Source organism: Cylas formicarius, unplaced genomic scaffold, assembly GCF_029955315.1.
Source record: "Cylas formicarius isolate icCylForm1 unplaced genomic scaffold, icCylForm1.1 PGA_scaffold_3__17_contigs__length_32017465, whole genome shotgun sequence".
Taxonomy (NCBI): Eukaryota; Metazoa; Arthropoda; class Insecta; order Coleoptera; family Brentidae; genus Cylas; species Cylas formicarius.
Genome location: NW_026844326.1, coordinates 10522058 through 10535664, shown reverse-complemented (window position 1 = coordinate 10535664; position 13607 = coordinate 10522058). Strand labels below are relative to the sequence as shown.

General features: G+C 35.0%; 1 protein-coding gene across 5 annotated transcripts; it reads left to right on the top strand.

Annotated features, from left to right (window-relative positions):
• The first annotated feature begins 461 nt into the window (after nucleotides 1–461).
• On the top strand, nucleotides 462–13570 carry LOC132699809 (kinesin-like protein Klp10A). Of its 5 annotated transcripts, none has more exons than XM_060666709.1 (7): nucleotides 462–530; nucleotides 1000–1149; nucleotides 8383–8684; nucleotides 10634–10782; nucleotides 10841–11001; nucleotides 12026–12424; nucleotides 12845–13570. In XM_060666709.1, the coding sequence occupies exons 2-7, from the start codon at nucleotides 1008–1010 to the stop codon at nucleotides 13447–13449; spliced, it is 1758 nt and encodes a 585-aa protein (XP_060522692.1). In that variant the 5' UTR covers nucleotides 462–530; nucleotides 1000–1007; the 3' UTR covers nucleotides 13450–13570. The 5 variants fall into 5 exon arrangements, with proteins under 5 accessions (XP_060522692.1, XP_060522690.1, XP_060522688.1 ...); XM_060666707.1 differs by having other exon boundaries at nucleotides 462–534; XM_060666705.1 differs by lacking the exon at nucleotides 462–530 and adding an exon at nucleotides 729–823.
• Nucleotides 13571–13607: the final 37 nt, after the last annotated feature.

Below are 13607 nucleotides of genomic sequence, written 5' to 3'. Positions count from 1 at the left end.
ATAAAGCCCCTTCCAGTAAAATATTTTTTAAATAAATATTTTGTTGATCTGGTACCTGCATTATGTTTATCGATTGGCAACTTTAACTAATTCGCAAACTTCATTCCTCAAATTCCACGAGCATTATCTGAAATTCCGTCATTCCGCGATGGATATTAAATTAATTTTCAAAGAACCGCCCCCTTGTTTGGTCAATAAAATTGCAAAGGTCGGAATCATAACTTTCGGTGTCGCGGCGCCTGCAAGAGAGGCCCTTACGCTATAGTCTACCTCCGATTATTAATTTATAATTAGTCAATTGAAATAGTTTCCGAATTAATTTTGTGAATTTAACGATAATGTTCCTCAGAAAGTATTTATTAATTCAAGACAATAAACGTAAGTACGCATCGAAGTTTCCAATGACTACTGAGTCACATATTCGCTTGTAAACGCATTCGTTGAGTTGCTATTTATAAAATTGTCGACCTGTACAGCCACCTAACGTCAAATTTTTATCTCCCGTTTTCAAAATGGTTCGCGTTTGCGAGGTAGGTATGTATAGCGAGAATTCATTCGGTATTGCATAAATATCCTTAGTAAGATGTTTATAGCAGCGTCCCATCGAATCCGTTCCATAATGTTGTTAACGCAATATAACCCCACGCGTTTTCCTTATTTATTCGTATACGAAAACCGCTTTTCGAACCTGCATATCGAAATACACGCAAAACAGTATCCATAACCATAAACAAATCGCGCAATATGCTCGTTGTAATTTTGCTTTTTTGCTGTTGCTGCTTCGTTTTCCTACGTTTGAAAATTACGCGGGATTTGACAAACGGTAAGGTCACTGTTACGCATGCAACAAAATTGACGTTACGCACGTTTCGTCCGGAACACCAAATTCAAGCGAAAATTTTAAATGGGCGCGGGGTACGGTAGCCCAAGTAGGTAATTTTCGGAGACGAGTTCCAACGGACGAAGTCAGCGAAACTGACTGACATTTTGTTTTGACAGGAGGGAAGATGTTTCCGTATCTTTTAGAAGAAACGAAAAAGTCGTCAAAACCCCCGTCACCGACTAGAAAAACCACGGAGGAAAGCAACTACAAAACCGGGAGCAGCCATGTTCCCGTCAGATTTTGCACCGTTACGCCTCGATACAACGGTAAGCGATCGCTTAGTCGCGAGCTTTGTGGGATTTATGTGCTTCTTGTAGGTGTCTGACGTTTTTGACACCAATTGGGAATCTATACTGCCGTCCTAAGCCGAAAAAACGCATCTTAATATTTCAACTTTTTATGTTATTGCGATTTATCGGTTTTTTGATTATTTTGTAATTTTTTTGTTTTTTTTTTTAACAGTTCTTTGTAGTATAGGTATATGATATATTAATTAAAAATAAGATGCGCCTATTGGGCTTACGATTTTAGTACAAATTTGAGGTACGTCTAATTCCATGGTGTACCATTCATATTATAACTACTGACTCTTTCAAAATATACGCAGGTTTATTACATTTTTTTAACAAAGATTTATTGTTATAATCTATACTACTATACTATAATCTTACAACAAAAACAATAATAATAAATACAAAAATGTTAGTGGAATGGAATTCTAAGAATCTTTGGTTGTTTATTTAGCGGGGGCAGTTTTTTAGTTTTCGTAATTTTGGCATTGAAAAAATTAAGTTCAATTGTTGGACCATAAAAGTCGTTTCGGTATGTCTTTATACGTAAAGCCAGTTTTACGGCATCAACAAAATCGTATAACCCAGCTTATTTTATAACAAATTTATTAGCATTAATTTCATGTAGAGCAAAAATGAGAATGGCCTGTTCTTATTTTGCAAGGAGCAATTATCAAGCCACGTTGTTATTTTGACAGTCCCTCTCTTGAATAGGAAAAATTGGTATTAACAAACAGCGGCAAACGTTTTGCCATTCTTTTTTTGCCAATTGGTAGGAATATCTCGTTATAAACTGTTAGTCTGTTTGTGAAAATTGCTGCATAACTTTTTCAAAGTCTGCGCAGTGCATAACTTTCCTTACTGCTTCTGGTTGGTTACCATTATCTCTGTTGTTTTCACGCGATTTTGTTGCCCTCTCTATATGTTTTTTTCAACTACTACAAACATTACACGTTTCTTCCAGATTGTCTTTTGTGTGACTTTTGTCATATAGAGCAGGGGCCGACAACTTTTTTCATAGTGAAACTATTCATGCGGGCCACATATCTAAATGTAACTTAAATAGTGCTTTTCTATCATACACTAGTATAAATATTCAAAAGAAATAATTTCGATTGGCAAGCCATAATGCCAGAGAACAAAAATGTTACAATTATTTAGCTAAAGAAAACAGACAAAGGAAAATACATTTCCAATTACATACGTATAAAATTATAAATATAAAATAGTTTATCTTCAGGTCCGGTTGTGTTTGGGATACCTCAACAAGTTTTATTCTATATTTTAATTTTATGAAATTTAAATTAGCTAAATCAAGGAATGCTACACTAAGCGAGGCCATCGCATTCGCTTGGAAATGGGGACTGACTTAGGCAGTAAAATATGAGTCTGTTAGCGCCCATTTTTGTCACGTTCTAGATTTGCTGCGTGCATCCCGCGGGTTGTAGAATACCGACCCTGGTGTAGAGCAAACTCTTCACAATGTTTCCATTCTTCGTGCCTAAAATTTGCTAGCGATATGTTAATTTTCCTGGTCACTGCATAGTACTTGTCATAAGAATTTTTTTATATTTGGACGTTTCATTAAGAAATCCTGATGCATTGCAGCAAAGGTAAGGTCACTAGAATGTTGAAGTGCATGCTCTCTCAGATAGTGTGAGATAGTGCGTTGGTAAGTCTATTTTATTATTGAACTGAGGTGGCTTTTACTTGATGAAAATCCATTTAATAAAATAAATAAGAACTAAAAGTTCAGATTTTCATGAAATTATATATTTTCATGACATTTGTTTCAACAACACCGTGTCTTTATCAATTGTCATGTGAAAATATATAATTTCGTGAAAATCTGATCTGATGTTTCGTGCAGCTCAAGTCAGGTCCAGGCGCTACAAAATTTTTAGCATTTCGTAAAGGTGTACGTAAAACTTGATCATACAAAAGCGGAAATTGTCCGAAAAAAGATTTTGCATACATTGATACATGCATACATTTATAAGTATTATTTCTTTGACAAACGAGGTTACTCTGTAAGGTAGTTCTTTGTTTCAAACATCTTGATTAAACATGATCTAAGCGCGTTTTGTACAATTATCCCAAATCCTAAGCGAAAAAGGCGCACCTTTATGAACCGTCTCGTTTAGAAAAATTTAAGTCTGTTCCGTGCGTTATAAGAAAGTGTGGGGTCTTATGGTGCACGTACTAATTTACGCACTTGCCATTAACCACCTGGTTGCGCTGGTGAAGGACCATTGATTGATTGAATACTTCACAAGTGAACTGAACATTTATTGTTGTTACCTGACACTCGTACATATGCCTTACGAATACATACTCATGCTCCTTACGGATACATACTCATACGCATACTGTTTTTCTCGCCACGGGTGGCGTGATACGCACAACTACCGCGCATGCGCATACAGTCGCACCGTTGCTGCAAATTTAAAGTTCGAGTTTTGAGATCGGACAGAAAGTTTGGTCACTGTATATACCTTCTATATTTCAGATATTCCAATAGTGAGCCCCGTTTTCCGTTAATAACTGGATGCTTCGGTTCCTTTTTAGATCCAATTTGAGTACATTGTATATACATATACGTTTTCAACGTTTGCGTATACGTATTGCCATTTGTCACATACGGATATCTTTATGAAATCGATCACAATTTTGTTATCGGTACATCTGACTGAGCAGATTTAAAAAGATCATCGAACACGAAAATTCTTCAGAATTTGTTTTTTTGTTTGAATTTTCCTCATCTACCAAAACCAAAACTAACGAAAATTGTGCCATTGGGAAAAAATAGACATCCTATTTTACGTTCAGCCGTAGTGTTATTTTGTGCTATCTGGGCTAGTATAAGCATAAATACAACATTAAAGCCAGATAAAATCACAGCCACTTCAAAAATTTTGTTAATTATACTCTGTTTTGCAAGAAAGTTATAAAATGTAAATTTGCAATGGCAAGGATCATTAAACAAGGTGAACAACTTAAATATTATATAGTAAAGTTCAGGAATATTGCAATGGCAATTTTTAAAAATTCCGTATTTCAGTTTGCTCCAATCGCTTCCAAATTAGAGCACACTAATTTGCAAACAATAGAAAGACGAACTTGGGAAACGAAAGTTAATAATTGATTGATTGAATATAATTGTACATACAAATCCATCTTTACCAGAGACTAATTATTAATCTTTATTATTTATTATTAATCTTTTACCTTTTCCCGAAGGTGATTTTAGTCGAGTGGACCATTTTCAAAGCTTGCTTGGCGCATTTAATTTTTTTTTATCCTGGCACGTTTTAGCTATCTTTTAGATAATTTTGTTTTTCTCCAATAAAAGAGATTTTCTCATGAGTCTAATCGCTAGGTAGGTATTTATTTTTTAAGTAAAACGAATAATACACTCGTTTTACTTCTGGAGATATTTTCCTTCCTGTATTCCTCATGAAAAAGTCCAATCATGTTTGAACAAATTCCAACAATTTTTGTAACTTCGAATGTTGAGTTTTGGTAGCAAAGTGCGTCGAACATATTGAGAATAATAAGTTTCTCAGTTTGAGAATGTCCAGTTTTACTAATCCATTTCGCAACAATAAAATCAGAAAAACTAACTATTTCCAGGAATGGACGTTGCCAGCAATTGCCAAATTATTATTCTAACTATAAACGCTAAAGCATATAACATGATATGTAAAACATGCTTTGTAAAAGAGCTGTAACATAAACAATACTAAAATTAAAAGATTATATATCTAATGTTTAGGGAGGAGGGTTCCTATCCTGAGAAGAGCGTTGATCATGTTCTTCTACTGAGATTTGATATACATCGTGTGCCAAATAAAACGACCCACTATACGATCTGTAAACCCATAGGAGTTCCGAAAAAAAATTTCGTACAAAAGATTCTTGGACTCTCCTGAAGATTTAAAATATTATAATTTTGTTGATACAGGGAGTCCTAAAAGTGTCCCCTTCCGACATCAACTTTGTTATTTTAAATGGAGCACCGTGTATATATCGACATTTTTGGAATCTTTGATTAAAATAAAGTTCACTTGCTTATGAAATTCCTATTCGAATTTTACATAGTTTAGGCAGAAATTGGGGTTATGTGTGTTTTTTTTTTTCATATTTTGATTGCCCCTAATAAAATTGTGTTGTGACGCTACCGATCCAGACATTTCAACCACAATTTAACCATATGCTAAGGAGATGATGCAGTACTCAATCCGTTTGACAGATGCGCTTAAGATTATACAGGGCGTTCCAAATAAGTGGTGCCGTTTTGGCAAAGTCAATTAAGAAAATCTCAAGACTTTCAAAACACAATATATTTTTAATCAGATATTAATTCTAGGATAAAAAATAAGGTTATTTTATAATTTAACTTATATTTTAAACTCACCTATCTACTTTTTGAGATATCCAAGGTTTAAGACAACCCCCCTATAAATTCTTGTTGAATTTGAAGCTGCCCCCATTAGGTCGCTTGTTGGCAATATTAGGTATTTTTTAAATAGCAAAGACACGATACTACTTCTTTTAAATATATAATACTCCAGATATACGAATAAAACCTATTGCTAACAATACAGATTTTATAAATCTTCAGAATTCGTTCATTAAAGAAACATTTCATGGTTTATTATCTAGCTTGACTAAAAATGTCAAATGACAAAAATAAGTAATTAAGCTTTATAGGTTAACTAACCAAGGTAACAAATTAGAATAAGTAAATCTATTTAAAAAAAGTTAACTAAAATGTGTTTATCAATTCGTTAAAACTGTTCCTCTTAAAATGCTCGTTTCATCTGGCATCAAAACAATAAAGAAATATCAAAATATTTAAGAATGCAGTTGACTATGACATCACAATCTTTTTTTTACGCATTAAGGTATTATTATTAAGGAGTATTATATCTTATATTATTATAAGTATATTATCTTTTAGTATCGTGTCTTTGCTGTGGGTAGCTTTAAATTCAACAAGAATTTATACGGGTGTTGTCTTAAACCTCGAATATCTCAAAAAGTAAGTAAAATTTAAATATTAGAAAAATTACACACTAACCTTGTTTTTTGTCCTAGAATTGATATCTGACTAAAAAAATAGTGTGTTCTATTTGAAAATCTTGAGATTTCGTTAATTAAATTCGCCAAAACGGCACCACCTATTCGGCACACCTTGTATAAGATGAGGCGCATCTGTCAAACTGATTGAGTAGTGCATTATCTCCTTAGTCTGCGGTTAATTTTTTTTTGTAATACTTGGATCAGTAGCGGCACAACATAGTTTTATATGGGACAATCAAAATATGAAAAAAAAACACATAACCTCAAATTCCGCTCAAACTATGCATAATTTGAATAGGAATTTGTTAAGAAGATGATCTTTATTTAAGCAACGATTCCAAAAATGACGATATATATACAGGGTGTTCCATTTAAAATAACAAAGTTGATGTCGGAGGGAACACGTTTGGTACACGAACAAAATTATAATATTTTAAATCTTTAGGAGAGTCCAAGAAACTTTTGTAAGAAATTTTTTTTCGTATCACCTATGGGTTTCCAGATGGTATAGTGGGTCGTTTTATTTGGCACGCGGTGTACTGCTGTACTGTAGTTATCATTTCTCTACAAGTTAGTTCATTACGGAATCGATTGTCCGTTTCTTCTAAAACAATTACGTTTTCATGTGCCGCGGGTGGAAGCGAGACATCAATCGACTTTCTTACCGCAGTTACCCAGATCTAATATGCATTTTCAAAACCCTATTTACAATATTTATGTGAACTTCAAACAAATTATAATCGCACTGGGATGCATCGGGTTATCGTTACTGAAAAGCCTTATCATTTTCATTTTTGTTAGTTATAACATTAGTAGATTTAAGATTAGTTTTTACGTCGCATTTAATTACCATATCATATAATACATTTACCTGTGTATTATAATATATTTATAAAACGATTTGCCCTTTGAAATACATGTTAATATTGGCATAGACAAATGGTCGCAATTTTATTTAGTTCAAATTTGCGCAACACAGACCATACGGACAAAATTAAGTAAACAATACTTAGCTGGTAACAGAAGAGGGTCGATACCCGTAAATGTGTTTAGATATGGATGTAATTAAAGTGTGAAACAGTAAAATTTAAAGGTCGAGCAAAACAGTCACGAACCACAAAAAGCCAAAGGCAGAATACCGCAGTAGGACAGTATTTCTGGACCATAATAGTATATTATGCAACAAGTGCGGTAAACGTCATTTGACTGACGAGTTTATTTGACACGAGCGGACGCAGCTGAGCGAGTTTTTAATAAACGAGTGAGGTAAAAAGTTTACCGAACATGTTGCATACTATACTTTTTCTACGACCGTTAGTTTTTCGTTACATTTTCGCAAAACAGCACGAATACATTCACTGACATGAGCGTCAGAATTGACAAACGTCAAAACTCAAAGCGTGGGAAATATCTCCGAAGACATCCGATTGCTCACAAATCCATGCGATAAAATTCCGGAATTGTTCGAAGTGGGTCGGATTCATGGGAAATGAATTTGACGTGGTGTGACACTTCCCGCACGCTAGATAGGTGGGTAATTAGGTATTTTACAGACGGGAGTAGAAAAATTGTATTTGTGGTTTAATAATTTATTATTAATGTAAGCAATAAGTAGCTTTGTTATGTGCAAAAGTTTTTGTAGCTGACACTCGGAATAGACAGTTACATGAATGTTTTCTGTTTTAAAAACTGTGTTGATTTTTGTACAAAGCATTAACACTTTGTCGTGCCTAGAGAAACTGATGCTGAATCAATATTTTCACTGATAGAAAAATGTAATAATGTAACAAAACCTCTTAGTCGTTTTTTTTTTCACATTTTGCCTTATTCAGCAGGCCGATCCAGTGGCACGGGTGATTTTTATTCTTTGGAGCTATTGATATTCACTAATTAAATTATATGATGTTATTTCAATAACACCCTGTATAGACAAATAAAACGAAGCCATTTTCGCCAGCGGCCGCATACGTATTTTAATATTTAACTATTTAATACTTCAGGTAGCAAAACATTCGGTTTTTATAGCCACCGCGATGCTTTATGTGGATATGATACAATTACTTATTATAAATTACACCACTCTTACGAAATACAAATCATGCCAAATTTTAATTCTGTCTCAAGCGTCAACATCGCCTCCTCCGAGTCCACCGAAATCGCCTAGTCCGAAAAAAGGATCCAGAACGCGTAGGGAGACCATTTACGATTACAAGTCGGAGGCTGCAAAAAAAGTCGAACAAATCGCGAAAAACCGAGACGAACGAAGACAACGCCAGGCCGACGAGAAAGCGATAAAGGACCAGCTCATGCATCTGGAGCAACACAATCCGTATTGGGAGTTTGCTCAGATGATCAACGAATTCAGGAGCAGCGTTGAGTTCAAAGCCCTCAGGGAGACGGATGCCGTCGTCGAAAATCAAATAACGGTAGGTGCCATATCATTTCCCAGGGTCCAGGGCTCGAACTTATTTAAATACACCAGTACAATAATGAGATATATGTGTAAATCTCTAAACTGGGGACATTAGACACCACACTATTAAGATAGAGCTTAAAATGCCCTCATACATGACAAAGCTTAAATTTGATTTTGAATTTTCTCATTAATTGACAAAGTTTTTAGGGTATAATAATAAAAATTGACAATTTTAGGATTTTTGTCATGGCATTACCAATTTGAAACTTATCTGGATGTTACTCTTAGAGGGCTCTAGTTCCATATTATTTCCGTATTATTTAGATAACTCCCGGAAGGTTTGCATACATTGAAACTCGAAGCAGCTATTTCTATTTTAACGTTTTACGAGAACAAGTATTCTTTCATACCAGTTTGTCCCCTATGTCGATCGTATTATCACCTGCACGACATAAATAAAGCAAGCAATTGGTACAGACCTTCAGAGCTGCGTTCCTGTGGCGGATACGCTACTTGACACTTTTGAAACTTTAAACGGTATCTTATTCAGCGACGAGGAGGCGCATTTTCATTTTGACGGTTTTGCAAGTAAACAAAACTGTAGTTACTCGTCCCCCGAAAATTCCCAAAACAGACATCAAACACACTGCACTCTCCCATGTACGGGCTGCAATGACCGACTCTGGACTTATGGATTTTCTTTCCACTTTTCGATGGAGGGACATATCAAACAATTTTCTGAGACGACAGCTAGCTCGATAATTTTGCTGGTTTCCAAGAGAGCACTTGGTTTCAACAGGATAGCGCCACTTCTCACATACTGCAAATCTTTCGATGGAAGCCAAGCATTTTTCCAAGCATACAGCACAAATCTCACCATTTGTATTATTTTAGACATAAATAAAAACAACAAAAAAAGCGAATGGAAAATATATCCCTTGTACCACCATACAATAAAATCATAGTAATGAAAATAATAAAGTGATAATAATTATAGAATTACATAAATAAGGAAAAATATAATAAATAGAAGATACTAATAATGCAGTTTTTTATATTTGACGGCGCAACAGCTATAAAAGCTTTGATCTAAATGCAAGTTTTATACTGACCAAAATTTTACATCAGTAACTTAATGAAAAACTTATCTATAGTTGAATTATTAAAATATATTTTAAAATCGAAACTTGAATTTTATACTGTTCTGAGGCGACGAAATGATTAGAAACACATACTAACCCTTTTAGGCAAAATGCTCCTCAAATTTTTTCCTCCTGTTGTGAATTTCTTCGGTATAAACCGACATTTTTAATTTTGCCGACAGCATTAAAATCGCAAAAGGTAGATTTTTTAGAACAAGTTTAAAAATTAATGACTTCCGGATTCCACGACCACCAAGAAATAATGATTTTAATCTTGTGCTTGCTGTTGCTGTTGATCAATCTTTTTGATATTAAAATTTACTACTAATTATATTGATAAGAACCAACTTATTAGTAGAAAAACATAAGTTTAAATTAAACAACAGGTTCTTCTGTAGCGAATCCTGTTATTGTCTCTAGGAATATCTCAAAATTTTAATATACTAGATGTTGTTTTTCTAATTTTAAAATCCCAGTCCAAGCCAGTATTTAAGCTAACAGCTTAAGAAAGTTAAGTTACAGCTAAAGAAAAGAATTAACCAAATCCATATACCATCATGGTATTTGAGACATAATGCATAATAATTGGTGATTTGGAACCGCCCAAAGATGTACGTAAAGTATGTCCAGTTACTAAATCACCCTGTATAATAAGTTGTAAACGACAGTGGTGCTACAAAAATGCATCCTGTATATGGAAAGTCATTATACAGCAAGTTTTTAGCTAGATACCCCTTAGCACCCAGTGTTTCTTTTCTTCGCTTATGATGCAGTCCACAATTTTGCGTAGAATAACCTTTTCGCCATCGACTTTCAGGTTTGCGTGCGAAAAAGGCCGCTAAACGAAAAGGAAGAACGTAGGAAAGAAGTCGATGTTATAACAGTAAATACCAAAAACCAATTAATCGTCCACGAGCCCAAACACAAAGTGGATCTGACGAAATATTTGGAAAATCAGCACTTCAGGTATTAAAGTACGTACGCCGTTTCAAGTTGTAGTGTTATGCGAAAATGTGGTTGTTAGGTTCGATTACGTGTTTGACGAAACTTGTACAAACGACGTTGTCTACAAGTTTACCGCCAAACCGTTGGTCAAGACGATCTTCGAAGGCGGAATGGCCACTTGCTTTGCGTATGGACAGACCGGCTCGGGGAAAACCCACACAATGGGTGGCGAATTTAGAGGTAACCCGCGCCCCTGCCCTTCTAAATTCTAACCTCACCATAAAAAATGCGGCCGCTGAAAACTGAACCCAATTTCAAAGTAGTGACGCTACGTCAAAGACGACGTTTTCGTCGTAAAATCTGGAACACCCTGTAGAATGTAACAGCGACCGCACCTGTTGAAAATTGAAGTCACATTGGGGCATGATCTTCTATAAACGTTTTTGCGTTTTTAATCAGGGCATGACCTATATTTTAATTGAAAATACACTCTAAAGATTTCAAAAGTTAAAACATTTTAAGGGTAAGGCTAATATATCCAGAAATAAGATTTATAACAAATTCTTCTTCTTCTAAAACGCTGTTGTACTCTATTCACATTTTATCGGGGATATTCGTATTAATGCAAGATAATAATATCAGCATCCCCTCACGATATGAGTAGTTAAGAAATACTATTTACAAATCTTCTGGATTCCTCCTGCGTAGGTTGTTGATAAATCGAAATTGGGAGTTTCAGTTTAGCTCTGAAGAAGCAAACAAGATGATTGACGAAACGTCCGCAAGTTCGATTCATCAACAACCGACACAGGAGGAACCTAGATTTGTAAATAGCATTACAGTCTGTGTTTCTTTGAATAGTTAACGAATATTTAGGACGAAGTGGATATTGAACAAATGGTCTAACCAGCTTGACCTTTATTCAATTGAGCATCTTTGATACACACTTTGCCCCGAATTTCGCGGCATATAAGCTTTAGCATTAAAATGATTCTAATTAAACTTAAGGTTTGATATCAATTTGTTGCGTTTTTCACAGTGTATTTTTTAGTTGATAACAGCTGCCACCACTCTTCTATCCTGCAGTGCGTTCCAAATTTTGGGAAAAAATCTTCGTCTCATTGTTGCACCCCATATATGCTCGAATTCTAGTCTGAATAAAAATGTCTAATAATCTACAATTTATAAAAACCATCCAAAATTTTTCAGTGCCGTCGTTTCTTATGGTGAATATATATTGATAGATAAGAGGTACGTTTTACAGGCAAATTACAAAATTTTAAAAGCGGAATCTACGGCTTGGTTGCGTGCGACGTGTTCAAACTACTGAATCATCCGAAATACGCGAAAATGAATTACATAGTTTCCGCGAGCTTTTTTGAGATCTACGGCAAATTGGTGTTCGATTTGCTCGCGAAGAAACAACGTCTGCGAGTCCTGGAAGATGGCAAGCAGCAAGTCCAAGTCGTCGGCCTCACAGAAAGGGTAGTTAGCAGAGTAGAGGACGTGATTGACCTGATCCAGAAGGGGAGCTTGGAGAGAACTTCCGGACAGACGTCAGCCAACACCAATTCTTCCAGATCCCACGCGGTCTTCCAAATTATATTACGCAAGGCTGGTTCAAGGGGCATCGAAGGAAAATTCTCGTTGATTGATTTAGCAGGTATCTGATGTTTAAATGAGTTAATTTTTCTACCCCTAAAGTCTGTTACGTTATTGCGTACCTCGAATTGACAAATTTCCTCCGGATTAGGGTAGAAAGTGGCGTCATCTACCGACCTCGAAAGAAGTTTCTGGAAGTACTGCATTTTTTAATAGCATTTGATCAAGTTTGACTGTCTAACCATGCTGTCTATTTTTTGTTCTTTCTATATAAACAGCCCCCAGACCATTGTTATGTGAAAAAAATTGAATCAGCAGAAAACTCAAAATCCATAAAAATCTACAATATTGCCTTTTTGGATACAACAGTCTGTGCCCCTTTTATTCTAGTTAGGATGTGTAATTATAAGATATTTGTTAGATTCTATCACTTTGTTCCTGGGTATTTAGTTAGCTTGTTATAAGAATTCTATTATTTCAGGCAATGAGAGAGGTGCCGACACAAACAAATCAAATAGACAAACTCAAATTGAAGGTGCAGATATTAATAAAAGTTTACTAGCTCTGAAAGAATGCATTCGAGCATTGGGCAGGAAAGGGGCCCATTTGCCCTTTAGAGGAAGCAAGCTGACTCAAGTCCTTCGCGACTCCTTTATAGGTGATAAATCACGAACGTGCATGATTGCTTTGATTAGCCCTGGAAATTTTTCCGTTGACCACTCTTTGAATACATTAAGATACGCCGATCGGGTTAAAGAATTAATTGCCACCGACTACAGTAATGATGACTCCATTGAGAACAATGAAGATGAAGCGTCTGAAGACAATATAGACATGGACGATGAAGAAAAAAGGCTTCAGATTTCGTCGATGGAATGGGAAATTTTAGAGAGTAACAGACACGTTATAGAGAGTTGCGTATATTTTCATAAAATTGCTTGTCAACTGTACCAGTCCAGTCAGAGTAATAGTTTTGATAAGCACAATTATGCGCTAAACTGGAAGAATCTGCTCGGTGAAATGATTGAGATTCAAAATACTGCTCTGAACAAAGCAAATGAATTTTGTAATATTCTTGACTCTTAGGTCTGAAAACTTGGTGAATGTATAAAAAAATCTTTTATTTATTTGATATATTTATTTATTAAATGACTTCCTTTCACTTGTGAATTGTTGTCATTTCCTTAATTTGACTTGCATTATGATTTTCTAAGAAAAAATAAAAAGTAGAATAAAAAACATAT

Bases quoted from the DNA above. Each gene is read 5' to 3' on its own strand.
- LOC132699809 (XM_060666705.1), top strand. From the start codon at position 745: ATGCTCGTTGTAATTTTGCTTTTTTGCTGTTGCTGCTTCGTTTTCCTA. The intron at 1,150-8,382 runs GTAAGCGATCGC...TTCTGTCTCAAG, and splicing joins CGTTACGCCTCGATACAACG to CGTCAACATCGCCTCCTCCG. The intron at 12,425-12,844 runs GTATCTGATGTT...CTATTATTTCAG, and splicing joins CTCGTTGATTGATTTAGCAG to GCAATGAGAGAGGTGCCGAC.